Below are 15314 nucleotides of genomic sequence, written 5' to 3'. Positions count from 1 at the left end.
CTTGTGTTTAAAATCATCTCTGGCTTCTTACCGAATTATCTGGGCCTGAAGTTCATCCCTATACCGAGTGGCTCGGGTCTCAGGTCTCGTAGATGGCTACAATACAAGGTGCCACTTATCATGAACAATGTTGGAAGGGCAAGCTTGTCTTATTATGGCCCTTGGTCTTGGAATGACCTACAGACTACTTTTAAATTAGAGGCCCTTATTTCCATAAGTATCTTCAAGCGTAGATTAAAGGATGTGGTCACCGCTCGCTGTACCTGCTTTGGTTAGACTTCTCAATGTTTTAATCACCTTGTAAATACCCCTACCATTGTTTGTCTATTGTATTGTTGCCACTGTCTTATGTCCTGTCTTGTTATCTGAACAGTTTTTTAAGCTACTATTTTGACCCTGTCTTGGCCAGGTCTCTCTTGTAAAAGAGGTTTTAATCTCAATGTGACTTCCTGGTAAAATAAAGGTAGAAAAAAAAAAAAAAAAAAAAAAAAAACGAAAACGAAAACCGAAAACCGTCACGGTTCACTAGTGAATTGAGCCGTGGAACGCAAACCGTACCGTCCGTAAAAAAACCGAGAACCGTTGCACCCCTAGTGAATATACATTACCATCACAATATGTTCTATACTGTTTCTCTAAATCACTCAAACAGAGTTTCTCTCCGTCATATCACGAAAAAAGAAGTAAGAAGAGTAAAAAGTAAAATACCAAAAAGTAAAATCAGAAAAAACATGAAATCCTACAGATTTTATCAGACTGTTTAATTGACAGGAGTGATGACCAGTGGGGCTGAGTTCTTACCCCCATCATTAAGGTTAGGTCTGAAGTATGGATAGAGTTTCTCAGTGAAGGTGATGCCAGTAAAGGAGTAGATATGAGACCTGTTGTCCACATCATAGAAGGAGACCTGACCCCCCTCATAATCTACAAACACCCCCACCTTCTGGGGCTTCTGACAGAGAGAGGAGGACAGCAGGGCTATCTTTAGCCTTGTACTCCCCACCCCTCAGCACCACAGCCCAGTAACCATTGTTAGGGCTAAGTGCAATCTGCCCCTTCCTGTTGATGGACTCTCTGGCCACACCTAATGACCAGCGAGTCTTGTCCTTCACCTGCACCTCATAGTAGAACCCCCCCGAGGAGAAGCCCTCCTTCCCCAGGACAATGACAACATGATCAAATCTCTTTGGGTTGTCAGGGCGATTCTGTCGTGTGTCTCCATGTCTCACTTGTTTCCCATCTTCAGACAGGATGAGACTGGGATGTGCTGTATCAGGGTCCAGAGTGACGTCCACTGTGGAGGACATACACATAGTTTATACTGGGCCTTTCCAATGCTGTTATATACATGATATTATATCTTGGACTGCACTTATATAGCGCCTTTATCCAAAGCGCTTTACAACGGCTTCTCATTCACCCATTCACACACACATTCACACACCAATGGCGGCAAGCTACCATGCAAGGCGCCGGCCCGCTCATTGGGAGCAATTTGGGGTTCAGTGTCTTGCCCAAGGACACTTCGACATGTGGCCAGCCGGGGCTCGAACCGCCGATCTGCCGACCTTGCGATCATGAGACGCTGGCTCTACCTCCCCTACGGCGGCTCTACCTCCTGCGCCACAGCCGCCCAGCGTGATGGTATTTTGACCTGTTACCACCAACAAATATAGCCAATATGCCTGCGTTTAGACCCGTATCCATTTGGAACCAGCCCTTAAGGTGCTATGGTGATTGTTATTTTTCCTTAAATGATGTACAGTTGATGTTGTCAGTGTGCATGTTGTCAAGAGTGAACACATAAAGCTGCTCATCCTTATAGAATAAATAAACAAAAACTTAAATAATACTAATCCCAATTAGTTTGATCCCCAGATTAGGAATAACTAATCTTAAATCTGCATTATTGGGGACAGAATGATTTTGTAGCCTGGCAGATTTTTCGTCGACTCGGCAGAACACTGATCATTTTTACATGATTTGGTTCATAGGAGTGAGTTGGACAGGTGATCAGAAGGTCATGAGTTCAAATCCCACCTGCGAACACCACCCCTTGAGTAAGGCATTTACCCCTAAATTACTCCAGGGAGACTGTCCCTGTAATATCTAATTGTACGTCGCTTTGGATAAAATGCTTAATGGTAGGAATGTAAATATCTGTGGTATAATGCACTTCAGAGATTTTAAGACAGCATGTGTGCATTTACCACAGGGCCGTCCAGGCCCTGAACACAGCAAAGACCTAAGTTCTGGGCCCTGGACAGTCTGGACGGATTGTATGGCAGCTGCTGGACTGAAAAAATCAGGTGTAGTGCTGAGGCACAAACGTGTACATTTCAAGCCTGCAAACTGTGACACTTTAAATAACGTGAAACAATACTGTTGTGCAATGTGACAACTCTAGTCGACTATCTGTACAGTATAGTGCAGTGGATTGTGTACATGGCCTTTGTTTGTGTGGACCAGCTCCTTCCCTTCTTGTGATTCTTTTAAAAGTTGTTTTTTTTTTTCCCTTTCCTAACACCAGGGGAGCCACCCCTCCTAAATTTCGTTGTTTGGTACCTGTACTGTAGCAATGACAAATAAAGTCCATTCATTCATTCATTCATTTACCAATGCATGTTTAAACAGCACATACCTGCATACTGCTGCATGCTCCTCAGCTCTGTGGACACAGAAGAGACCCCTGTAGTCAGGTGACATGGCTTATGTCTATGGACATGAGCTTAAATCTTTTCAGTAAATGAATATAACGTAATCTCACATATTAGTATGTATGTTCATACTTTGTATCTACAGTGTATAGTTATCTTCAGAGTAGTTATATGTCCTGAATAGAAACTTGTTCTGGTCTTGGACAGAACATTTATATTATCGATACAAAGACCACAGTGATAGTAAGGAAATATGTCATTCAGTTGTGACTATCCAGCACAATCTCCATGTAAAACATACATGCAGAAAGTGCTTTAGTACTTTAGTAATTTTAAGAAAGAGTCCTCTTTCTTCTCCGCCGTAAAATGTGCACAATATTTTGCAGACCTCTAAACATACTGGCTTTATATTTTAATATATATAAAAGGGATTATAATTTCTGTCTCGTTTGCATCCATTGCAAGTGCCGGCTGTCTGTTTACTTTCATTTCCGGTAACCAAACCCTCATGTGCGCATGCGGGTTGTTTCAAGTGTTACGCAAGTAAGCAAATTTCACCACAGGTGAAAGTATCATCAGATATGGGTCATTTTAAAAAGTAGATATAAAAAAAATCGGATATAGGCAAAAAATCTGAACTAGGCATGACGATCTGCAGTGTAAATGCAGCCGTAGTTCTTTCATGGGTAAACTATTGAACATCAGATCTAAGCTCCTGTCCACATTGATGTTAGAAGGTCTGTCCTTATCAGTCCTTACCAACGTCAGACACCTTCTTGGTTTCACTCTGAAGTTTCTCCACCAACTGAGACAGGAACACTCTCACAGTCCTTAGAGAGAGATCACTGTGAACGCTGATCTCAGACCAGTCCTTGGATGGGAGACTCTCGCTCTGCAACAGAAGAGAAGAGAGAGAATCACTGTGAACTCTGATCTCAGACCAGTATTGGAGGGGAGAAAGTAGGAGAGAGGAGACATTAGGCATCGTGATGTTCTGATTACATTTTAAATATGATCAGTTGATCTGTCAATAAATCAAATAAATCAATACATACTGTAAAGTGTAGAGTAAATGTCAGACACAACTGCGATGCAATATGCTTTACAGGAAGAATAAATAAAAAATAAATGATTCTAATAAAAGAGCAGCTCTTCTCATGTCGTAACAAGAGAGAAGGACACTTAACTAACTGACCTGTAGGAGGTGGAGGTGGTCGTCAGTGTGTGAGAGCTGCTCCAGCTCAGTGCTTCTCCTCTGTAGCTCAGTGACTTCCTCCTCCAGCTCTTTAATCAGCCCCTCAGCCCGCCTCTCTGCTGCTTCTCGATCTCAATGAGCTCAGCCTGGCTTCTCTTAATCAAGCGCTTCAGATCACGGATGGACTGCAAACTGACCTCTCTCTCTGTCTGATTCTCTCTGAGGAAAAATGAATGTGCACGTCAGCGTGACCACATGATATAGCCACGTCTATCACAACAGAATACATACTGTACATGGGGGCGGCTGTGGCTCAACCGGTAGAGCTGACATCTAATGATTGCAAAAAGTTGGCAGCTGGCAGCAGTTCGAATCCCTATAATGGCTGTGACCCCTTTGCCTAGATGCCCCCTCTAGAGCATTAATGCATTTCGTTGTACTCTGTGCAATGACCAACTTTGAATCCCTTTCCTACATGAGTATAAACCACGAGAACCACAGCTTCCATTATGATGTCATGTCAATCCACAACACTTAGCAGCACTAGACCTATCGGGTGGGTTAACACTACAGGCGCGATGTTTTTTTACCTACTAAAGCGCGACGAGGTGTGGAATCACACGACCACTATTCACAATGGGGGAGTGTGTACTGACCCACAAAAATCGCTAGATGGCGATGTCACGCAAGAAGCGTGGACACGCAACAGAAACACACCGTCCCCCACTGCCCGCAGCGCAGAGCGCATGTCTTAGTTGTTATGCATGTTATAATAACGTATGCATGTATGTAACGTAAGTGGAGAGGAGATTCATCTAGGAGATTGATCGAGACTGCGGGAGTTTTCATTACTAACGAATGAAAGTTGATTAGCATTATTAAAAAATAACTGTAATATATATTGCAATGTTGTCCCTTTCACACATAGTTCCAAGTAATTTCCTTGGAATCCCAAGCTGTGTTGACCAGGTATCTGTAATGTTCACATTTATATATAACAGTAATAAATATAGCAATAAAAGACAGCGCTGTAAATAGTGTTATTCTTGCACAATTGCACCCACAACGTGCTATTGCCGTCCGGAGTTGATCAGCTCCAGATTGAACCAAGGTTCTTCGCTACAGAAACATTTTCACACAATGACAAACATGTGATGCGTTTTATATTATATTCTTTGAACAACAGAACGGGACAGGCGCCAGAAACTGCCATAATATACCATACATATCTGCCATATATCGTACCTCCGTTTTATATTGAGAAATATGATGATAAATACATATAGGGCGGAGCTATGATATGTGGTGTGTGGCTAGATATTTTCATGTAGCACTGTGACTGTGCCTATCTGTGGATTATTATCTATAAATAGTGGTCTCCTAAGAGGAGCGAGTCTTGATTTGTTTTATGCAACAAGGAGGAGACAATGGTTACAGAAACACACCGTTGGGACTTGGTGGAGCGGGGGAAACCCGATGTCTTTGTTCATTGATCGGAAACGATTGAGAGCCATCAACCCTCCCCCATCAACATCAAGTGATTGTAACTCAGAAGTTTGTAACTTAGAAACGAGTCGTCCCATACAGTGATTTTGTTTGTGCCTACTTGTTAGAAACAGAGCCTAGTATGTTTATAACCAAGTGCTTTAGTTTCTCTGCAATTGGCTACTATGCTGCCAAAATCAACTATCCAAATATGAATCTGCGTATATCTATGTACAACCTTGTTGTAGCCTATTATTATCATGGTCGACATGAGAATTGTTGGCTACTTCATATCACAACTGAACATTCATATATAGCCTATTGCATTATTTGAAAATTGACAGCGCTGTACATAGTGTCATTCAATGCACAAGCACGTAATTTCAAACGATTTTGGTCGACAGCGAAATACATTATCAATATCTTATTATCAATTCAACCCACTCAGAAATATCCGTTCGTTATATCGTTGATGATTACAGGCATAATCGTCGCCGACATCATTTTATTTGATGTACACATTTCACGGCAAGAGACAGTTTATTCTCCCAACAATTGTTTGTTCACTGCACAACATGAACACAGTGAGGATTCAAACAAACAAAATAATGAATACACTCTGCAACGGGACAGGCGCGAGAAACTGCCGTGGTTGAAACTGCCGTGGTTGAGAGAGTTGAGTACAACTGAGTACAACCTTTCTGGTGGGGGATTGTTTGAAGGGCTTGTTGGAGGAATTGGCATCCTTTGTGTGGTCAAGTCAAAAGTCAAAAGTCACTTTATTGTCCCATCACTGGGAAATGTGTATTGGGCTTGCACCCCACAGCAGCCAACAAAGAACAACAGACAATACAGAATGTTAACACACAAACAGAAGGCAGCCTTGATTAAAACAAGAGTGGAAATAAAACGATAAGCAAGATATGTTCAACATTCATCTGGTGCAGTTTAAAAGTTTAACAGAAACGGGAATAAAATAATTTTTAAATCTATTTAGTCTAGCGCGGGGGACTCTGAACCTCCTCCCAGAGGGCAGCAGTTCATACTCTGCATGTAGGACATGGGAGGGATTCATGATAATTCTATTAGCCTGTCTGAGAGTAGCCTGTTCAAAAATAGACTGCAGGGATGAGTGGTCTTTCACCCCTATGATCTTCCATGCAGTCTGGTGATCGGAAACGATCAGAAAGAGATCATTGAGAATAAGATGACCCTCCCCCATGCATCAACCATCAATTGTCAGGATTCATCTGTGATAAACAATTGCCTACTAATTACATGCCATTGAATATGTTTGCATATGAACACACTTATTCCTACATTATCAATATCTTATTATCAATTGTCAATACTCTCTCCCTTCTTCTCCTTACTTTCCTGTCTGTCTTCACTATATCTGGGACTGCCCCACTCAGAAATATCCGTTCGTTATATCGTTGATGATTACAGGCATAATCATCGCCGACATCATTTTATTTGATGTACACATTTCACGGCAAGAGACAGTTTATTCTCCCAACAATTGTTTGTTCACTGCACAACATGAACACAGTGAGGATTCAAACAAACAAAATAAGTAATACAATCTGCAATTGGCTACTACTACAACGTGGTCTACAGTGATATACAAAAAATACATTATATACAATATTATAAATATCCGTTTGTTATATAATATTCGTTGATGAACTACTTTGCTGCGGTACCTATGTAATACCACACAGCTTGATAGGTACATACTGTGCAGTGTATCATTCATAACTGTACATAGGCTACACATATCATAATATCTTATCACTATTGCATGGAATTTGGGTGAAAAAAAAAACTCAGCTCCAACAAATCTGAAGGGATTGGGAGACATACTGTACAGTTGATCATTTTCATAACTGTCTGTACATATACACATCTTATGTATCCCTATTGCTATATATAGCCTATATATAAACACATTATGTTACATACTTATCAGTCTTATACTGTATCTAATTCAGCACTGAAGCCTGAAGGTTGAGCACAGTGTGTGTCCCCTTGCTACCTCTGCTGATATAAAAGAGAATTGCAGCCTTGGAGAAAAAGATGGCAGCCGAATCCCAAGGCAAATACACAGACACACACAGAAATACTGCAAAATCACTTTATACTAACTCGATTTTGAAAATGTAAAGATGCTGGGTGGTAGAACGCACATATCTAGGAAAAGTCATGAAAGGAGGGTCCTGAAATTTGATCGAGTGCAAAGGTAGATTTTTTTTTGTACTCACTGGTGCTGTTTAACACCTCACGGCTGATTAAGTGTTAACTTCTACATCAGAACACATCATAGGTCAGAGGTCAGGACGACTCACCTTGCTGAGCTGAGTAGGTTCAAGAGCTCTATACTTTTTTTTTATACATCCTTCTTATTAATGTGAATGTTCAAATCTCCATTCAAGATTAATCTATCAAATCTAGTGACGACAGTTGAGATCAGTTCTGAAAATTCTTGCAGGAATACTGATAATGAGCATCTTGGTGGTCGATATACTGTAATGATAAGGACTGATATTTCTGCTTTGAGCTCAAGAGCATAATATTCGAATGATGTGACTTCACCCAGGTCAATGTCCTTGAAAACAAGTTTAGCTGAATAAATAGCTGCAATGCCTCCTCCTTTCTTGTTTTGTCTAATTGACTGCTGATAATTATAGTTTGGGGGGCAGGTTTCTATTATGGTGCCTAAACCTTCGGTATTGGTTAACCATGTCTCGAATAAAAATATACAATCTAGCTTATTCTTGGTTATCAGGTCATTAATCAAGAATGATTTCTTTTTCAAAGCTCTGACATTAAAAAGAGCTAATTTCAGCTGTATGAACTTTGCATCACAGTTTGAATACACAGTTGTCTCACGGGTAACAGTTATTAGCCTTGATTTACGTACAGGATGTGCTGAGGGATAGTTGTAATTGTTTTGTCTAGCAGTAATCTGTGTAGGAATAGCAGAGGTGCTTATCTCTTGCTGGATGACCGTGTCCTTGCTGGATGAGAGAGTGTTCTGGGTTTTCTTTGATGGGGGTGGGGAGGGGGGACGGGAAGGGGGGGTTTGGGTGTGCGAATTGGGGGGGTAGCTAGATTCAGGATACAGGATGAGATGAATGCAGAGACCTGTGCATGCGTCCCCTCTGAGGGGGATGAAAGCACAGGGCTTGAAGTGAGAGGGAAGTGGAAGGGTGGTGCCCGGAGAGGGCTAGGGTAGGGGCGAGGTGGCGTGTCGTGGAGGGTTGTGAAGGGGTCAGGTGGAGTATCCCAAAGAGGGGTAGAGGCCTGGGGGTTTGTGGGTGGGGGGTTGGGAGTCGCTGGAACTGACACCTCTGCTAGTTGAACAGCAGAGGCAGGGTCCAGCGTTGTGAGGGTGGGAGAGGCCTTCTCCTTGACGTCCTCGTCTTGTGGTGCGTCAGCTGTTGACCTGTCCTTGTGGCTGGGGAGACCGGCATCTGTGGCTGAGTCATTTGATTGTGGCCTGTTCTTGTTCTTATCTATTGTTGGGTGGTTGATGGAGTAAAGTAGGTTAGAGGTGAACAGCGCCTCTCCGGCTCTGTTGAGTCGATTCTTGCTGAAGAGGTCTCTGCATTCCCAAAATAGATTGAAATTGTCAATACAGTTTACTTCATGTAGGTGACAATTAGTTGATAGCCATGTGCTTATTCCGAGTAGCCTGCTGAATCTGTTAACTCTCCGTCCATTTGAAGGCAGGGGACCACTAATGTATGATTCAACATTCAAGGATCTTAACATCTTTAGGAGTTTGACAAAGTCACGTTTCAGTATTTCTGATTGCTGTTTGGCTATGTCATTGGTTCCAACATGTAGAATAATCTTGTTCACATCTTCATGGGCAGACAGGATTTCTGGGATTTTTTTCTGTTATGTTATAAACCATCTCATCAGGGAAGCAGTATGCTTTTATGTTCCTCTTACTGCCAATATTGATATGCTTTACAGCAGAGTCACCAATAATTAAAGTTGCTATTGGTCTTGTCGCATCATTACCTTGGTGCTGCTTAAGCCTGGTAGCTGGTTTTAAGGTGGGCCCTGAACTAGCATTGTTAGCTTGTGCTGTAGCATCATTAGCTTGCAGCCCCTTTAATCCAGGCTCACACAGTAGCTGTTGGGTAGCCAGTGACGGCCAGCCGGTCGCGGTACTAATCTCAGGTTGAGAGTCACTGTCTGCGGGAAGCAGAGTCAAGGGCGCCGGCTTTCCCCGACGGGCATTCAGAGGGAAAGTATCGTTTTCAGTGGGCCGGGTGCTACTCACGTTAGCATTCTGACTCGGTGCCACTCGGTTCACAGAGTCCTTCAGTTGAAATATCTTTGTTTCAATTACTGCAATCTTCTGTAGATATCCGCTGCAGCCTCTGCAAGGCGACATGTCCGCGCTGAGAGGATATTCTGCCCGGTGTCCGAGAGACAAACTGTGGACTGGTGACTCCTTGATTAGGCTATTGCTTGTAGACGCCGGTGCTCCAGGTGCGTGAAAATTGTAGAGAGCGAGAAAGCAAAATAAGCAAAAGAGGATATAAAAGAACGTAGTAAAAGCTATATAAAAAACTTAAAATAAAGAAATAAAATAAGTTAAAACTATAATAAAAGAAGCAAGAAAAAAGGAGAGGAGAGGAGCGAGGGAGAAGCACGTCTAATCTACTCAGAAGCAGGAAGGGAAGTATAAGCAACGCAGGGTGCGCTCGTAAATTCGCTCTGAGAGCGCCGGAGCGCACACTGGGTTCAACGTCATAAAGGGACCAGGTAATTTGATTGGATAAGAGGCATTCCATGAGTGCCGATCAGATTTCCAGGGCGAATTTACGAACGCAGCTAGCGAACAGAAGATGAAAAAAACCGTCAGATCAGATGTATAAACTGGTTATTTTGATAAACTGGACACATTATGGGAATATATATGGTTACTTTCTTGCCTGAAAACATATTACAACTTCATAAAATGACATGTTAACACTTGTAAAGCCAAAATTACAGCTTTTAGCCAATGGAGGTTTAAAATGGACGATTTAAATTGCCCGCTGCTAGCCGGTGCGAAATGCATTCTGGGAAAAAGGCGGCAAAGCCTGCGCCTTTTTCTAAAAAAATAAGTCAAGTGTGAACACAGCTGTAGGAGCCAGATATGGTTCTGTGATACGTGTTGTAATTCACTGTGTGGGCATGGGGTGGCGCTGTCACAATACCTGAGGCAGGTGTATATAAGGTAGCACATTTGTTGTTATCGTCAGGTGTTGACCCCGGAAGGGCAAATAGGTTTGACCGCAAGGGCGCTAAGTTTGTTATTGTTATTGTTCATGTACAAGTGATTAAGCCATTGATGGCACATAGTAACGCAATAAATGTTTATTATGCAGCAAACCAACGACTACGGATCTTGTATAACCAACAGCAACACCTTAAACTAGAACGCACGGCGCGTCAACCAGAGTCCGCGGGTTAGCATCTCAGTAGCTCACTATTAGACTGTGCTCCTTTAACAACGGCCTTAGGCAGTTTGTTGAAGTTGCAAAGGAGTGGAAGATAACAGACAAGGTCACCACTATAGGAACAGATAGCGCTCGCAATAGCGGCAGCAAGGATTCCCTGTGTAGCACACATACAGAGGGTAATCACAGTGGCTCTCCGTGGCAGCGGGTTTGACGGTGCTTTAGCCACGGTGATTTCCCCATCTTCTCCAGTTACATTTTCAGACCAATACAATTAATATAATAGTCACTTTGTTATTGGATTTTAGAAATAATTCTACACCTGTCCCCTAAAGGGGTGTTATTTGAATTAAAAGTGTCGTCATTCATTCTGTTTGTCTTGTGTGTTTTGAGGTATGTCACTGAGCACCTGGGTGGTGACAAACAGTGTTGCTTGAAAGTATGTGAACCCTTTGTGCAATTACATTTACATTTTTTTTTTTTTTACATTTTTGGCATTTAGCAGACGCCTTATTCCAAAGCGACTTACAATCAATACATTTGAATACTAAGCATGTGAATCATCAGTCCACCATTCGTTGCAGGAAGAGTAATCCAGCACAGGCCCGGGGCCATTAGCAGGAAAAACCTTCTCCTAAACCTAGTTTTTATTTTATTTTTATTTTTTTACACTGGAGAAACAGAGAAACCGTATAAGGGGGGCAATAGAAGTTCTTAGGGACACAGTAGAGGGGAAAGCATGTGTCTTTAGGAGACGTAGTGCTGAGGGGCAGAAGATGTCTCAGGAGGAGCAGTTAAGGTGTAACCTGAAGAGATGGAGGTCTTCAGTCTACGACGGAAGATGGGTAGTGACTCTGCAGTTCTGACAGCCCTGGGGAGCTCATTCCACCAGTGGGGAATGAGCAATTATAGGCCAAGTTAATCATCCGATTTAAATCCAATTGAACATATTTACGTATTAATGATAAGATTTTAGGCAAAAGACCTCAAACCAAACAACAACTGAAGATGGCTGCAGTACAGGCCTGGCCAAGCATTACCACAGACGATACGCAGTGTCTGGTGGGTCCATAGGTGGCAAACTTCAAGCAGTTATTCTAAATCCTCTTGCAGCGAGGCTATAGCCCACAGCCATAGCGGATAGCCATTGGAGAATAGGCTCCATTATGGCCAAACGAGGGTAGGCTAGGCTATAGTTTAGAGCCTATAAATATGATTTAATGTTTTCATAAGTGTAAGGATACAAGGACAACAGTTAGATTAACGATCAAGTTTACTGTAGGCAGGCTTCGCAGGGCGCCGTGTCTGTGAAGTTACTGTCTAATAGTTGTAGCCAATAAAGGCCTATATGTAGGCTATATAGGCTATTATATATCATTTATATACCTAATACCGACATCAAAATAGTATGCCTCTACAAATCATATTACACCAGGTAGCCAATTGACAGAAAATCTGACGTGACTTGGAATCAAATTGACGGAAATCCGTCGTAGCGACAGAGAACTTTACTCCCTGCATTTAGATGGATTAAGTGGCTCCAACTATTTGATTAAAATGTGTTTAAATGTTGCTGTCCTATAGACAAGGACTAGGTTAGACTGGGGAACTAGCTATGATAGATCAATCCCACACAAGGGGAGAGACCAGGACTGTCAGACTATGCAGGTACTGACTGACTTACAGTGCACTGGCAGCATTGATTTTACAGCAGTGCAATGACACTCACCACTATACAACAAAGACTTACCAACTATCTCACTGTCTTCCATCTCCACTTCTCCTCTGTCCTCTTGTTTCACCATCCCTCCCTCCTCCCTAATTTCTTCTCCTCCGTCCTCTTCTTTCACCATCACTCTCTTCTCCTCCACTTCTTCTTTCACCATCACACCATTCTCCTCTACATCTTCTTCCTCCAGCTTCACTGCCACCATCTCTGGACCCCACTGTGTGATTTTCAGGGCTGGAGAACCACAGCCAGATCCGGGGGACTCTGGTTCATACATGGTTACATGAGCTGAAGAGGACCTGCAGCTAGAAACAATGGAGGCACAAACAGTGCAGGGTCAATTGACAGCCAACCAGTTCACTGAAAGCCCATCTAGACTAAAAATGCAATAATCTATGGATTACTGATTGCATTTCTTTGTAATTAAAGGGTCTGGAAAGTAGACATTAAATGGTTCCAATTGTATTTTGTGTCCAAGAAAAAATTACAATAAACTTCTACTTAGGCTCAACTTCCTGGTCAGACAGAGGGCTGTGTGGGCGTGGACTTTGCACGCTTGACTGCCCTTTAATTACCAACTGTTTAGCTGCTGCTGAAATATGTAAATGCTGAGCTAATACAATGACTTGGCTAAGATTATAGTTATGCACCTGGCAGTATAATTCATCATATCAATTCAATGACCACCATTAGCATACTGTACACCTGGCACCCTATGGTGAATTATTGAACACAATAGGCTACTTGTGGACAGGATTCACAGCATGTGTATGACTTACTGATTAGGGATGCACGATATGCATTTTTTCCAACCGATACCGATATTTACCCGCTTCTCGTGGCCGATAACCGATACCGATACCGATATTATTATTATTATTTTATTTTTTCTTTCCTAGCACCAGGGGAGCCCCCCTCCCAAATGTCATTGTTTGGTACCTGTACTATATCAATGACAATAAAGACCATTCAGATATAATTTCACAGTTGATAACCTGTAGTTCATGCACACCTGAAGGTAAGAAAGGCTATGTAGTGAGCAAAGATTGATGATTTAATATTCCATAGTGATCTCACCAAATCTAACTTACATCACTATTGTTAACACAACAAAGAGAACACTTCTGAGTCTTCAAATGTTCATTTATTATTTCCTCTAACAAACAGAATCTGTTATAGACAGTGCACAATGCTTTGTTTAGCCAAAGTTCATAAAGATCTTATGTTAACCGTAGCTTTAGACAGTATACTGTATGTTTACATGTATATGTTAACCATAGCTTTAGACAGTATACTGTATGTTTACATGTACATGTTAACCATAGCTTTAGACAGTATACTGTATGTTTACATGTCATGTACATGTTAACCATAGCTTTAGACAGTATACTGTATGTTTACATGTATATGTTAACCATAGCTTTAGACAGTATACTGTATGTTTACATGTCATGTACATGTTAACCATAGCTTTAGACAGTATACTGTATGTTTACATGTACATGTTAACCATAGCTTTAGACAGTATACTGTATGTTTACATGTCATGTACATGTTAACCATAGCTTTAGACAGTATACTGTATGTTTACATGTACATGTTAACCATAGCTTTAGACAGTATACTGTATGTTTACATGTATATGTTAACCATAGCTTTAGACAGTATACTGTATGTTTACATGTACATGTTAACCATAGCTTTAGACAGTATACTGTATGTTTACATGTACATGTTAACCATAGCTTTAGACAGTATACTGCATGTTTACATGTATATGTTAACCATAGCTTTAGACAGTATACTGTATGTTTACATGTCATGTACATGTTAACCATAGCTTTAGACAGTATACTGTATGTTTACATGTCATGTACATGTTAACCATAGCTTTAGACAGTATACTGCATGTTTACATGTATATGTTAACCATAGCTTTAGACAGTATACAGTATGTTTACATGTATATTCATTACATGTAAGTTCATGAAATCCACAATGGCTTTTTTTTCGCGGCTAGGCTAACGTGTTCTGCTACAACGAGTGCTTGATATTCCTTCCATACAGCGTGCTTGCAATGGTGATTCTTCAGGTGACTTATTAGATTCGTTGTGTTGCAACTCGTAGACCTTTGACCTCCTCTCCGAACTTTTGTTGAACATGTATTGCAAATTGCAAACGCAATATCTGCCTTAGAAATTGTGAAGAATGTCCACACCGGTGAAGGCATGTTTCGCTCGCGTCTCGTCAAAACAAACTGCGTGCCTGAGCGCGGAAACCGGAAGCAGAGCGCGGAAACCGGAAGCAGAAATATTTCCGGCTTCATATTATCGGTTAAATATCGGCTAAATTTGATAATAAATACCGATACCGATAAACATTAATTCCTCAATATCGGGCGGATAAATATCGGTGCCGATAATATCGTGCATCCCTATTACTGATCAGTTGTTCCACAATGGTGTTGTCCTCCTTTTCTAATTTGCTGCCGTATTTTCACAATATCCTCCATGTTTAGTTTCTTCCCACACTGGACGTAGCACTGGCGCATGTCGTCATCACGATAGCGCTCTTCGACCTCTTGACCTCTAGTCTTGACCGCTGAACTGGCGTTACTGTCACTATCCATGTCATTACTGTCACTATCCATGTCATTCGGTGCTTCAGAGTCGATGCCTCTCTTTAAGAGCATGTGCATCTTGCCCTGAGGCATTTGTGCTGAGCATCTCATCTTTGGCCTTTTGGTTTTTGATGTAGTGCCGTAAAAACATATCCCACGGTGT

At 41.7% G+C, this 15314-nt stretch overlaps 1 protein-coding gene across 1 annotated transcript; it reads right to left on the bottom strand.

Annotated features, from left to right (window-relative positions):
- Positions 1–760: 760 nt before the first annotated feature.
- On the bottom strand, positions 761–2772 carry LOC308169608 (zinc-binding protein A33-like; the record flags this gene model as incomplete). The annotated part of the gene is given in 3 exon segments (XM_080544305.1): positions 761–953; positions 955–1294; positions 2642–2772. Coding segments are annotated over 3 exon segments (549 nt in total). The 5' UTR covers positions 2658–2772.
- Between the last annotated feature and the right edge of the window lie 12542 nt (positions 2773–15314).

This window comes from Nansenia antarctica (genome assembly GCF_963989245.1).
Source record: "Nansenia antarctica genome assembly, chromosome: 13".
Classification (NCBI taxonomy): Eukaryota; Metazoa; Chordata; class Actinopteri; order Argentiniformes; family Microstomatidae; genus Nansenia; species Nansenia antarctica.
This window is presented reverse-complemented; position numbering and strand designations above follow the sequence as displayed.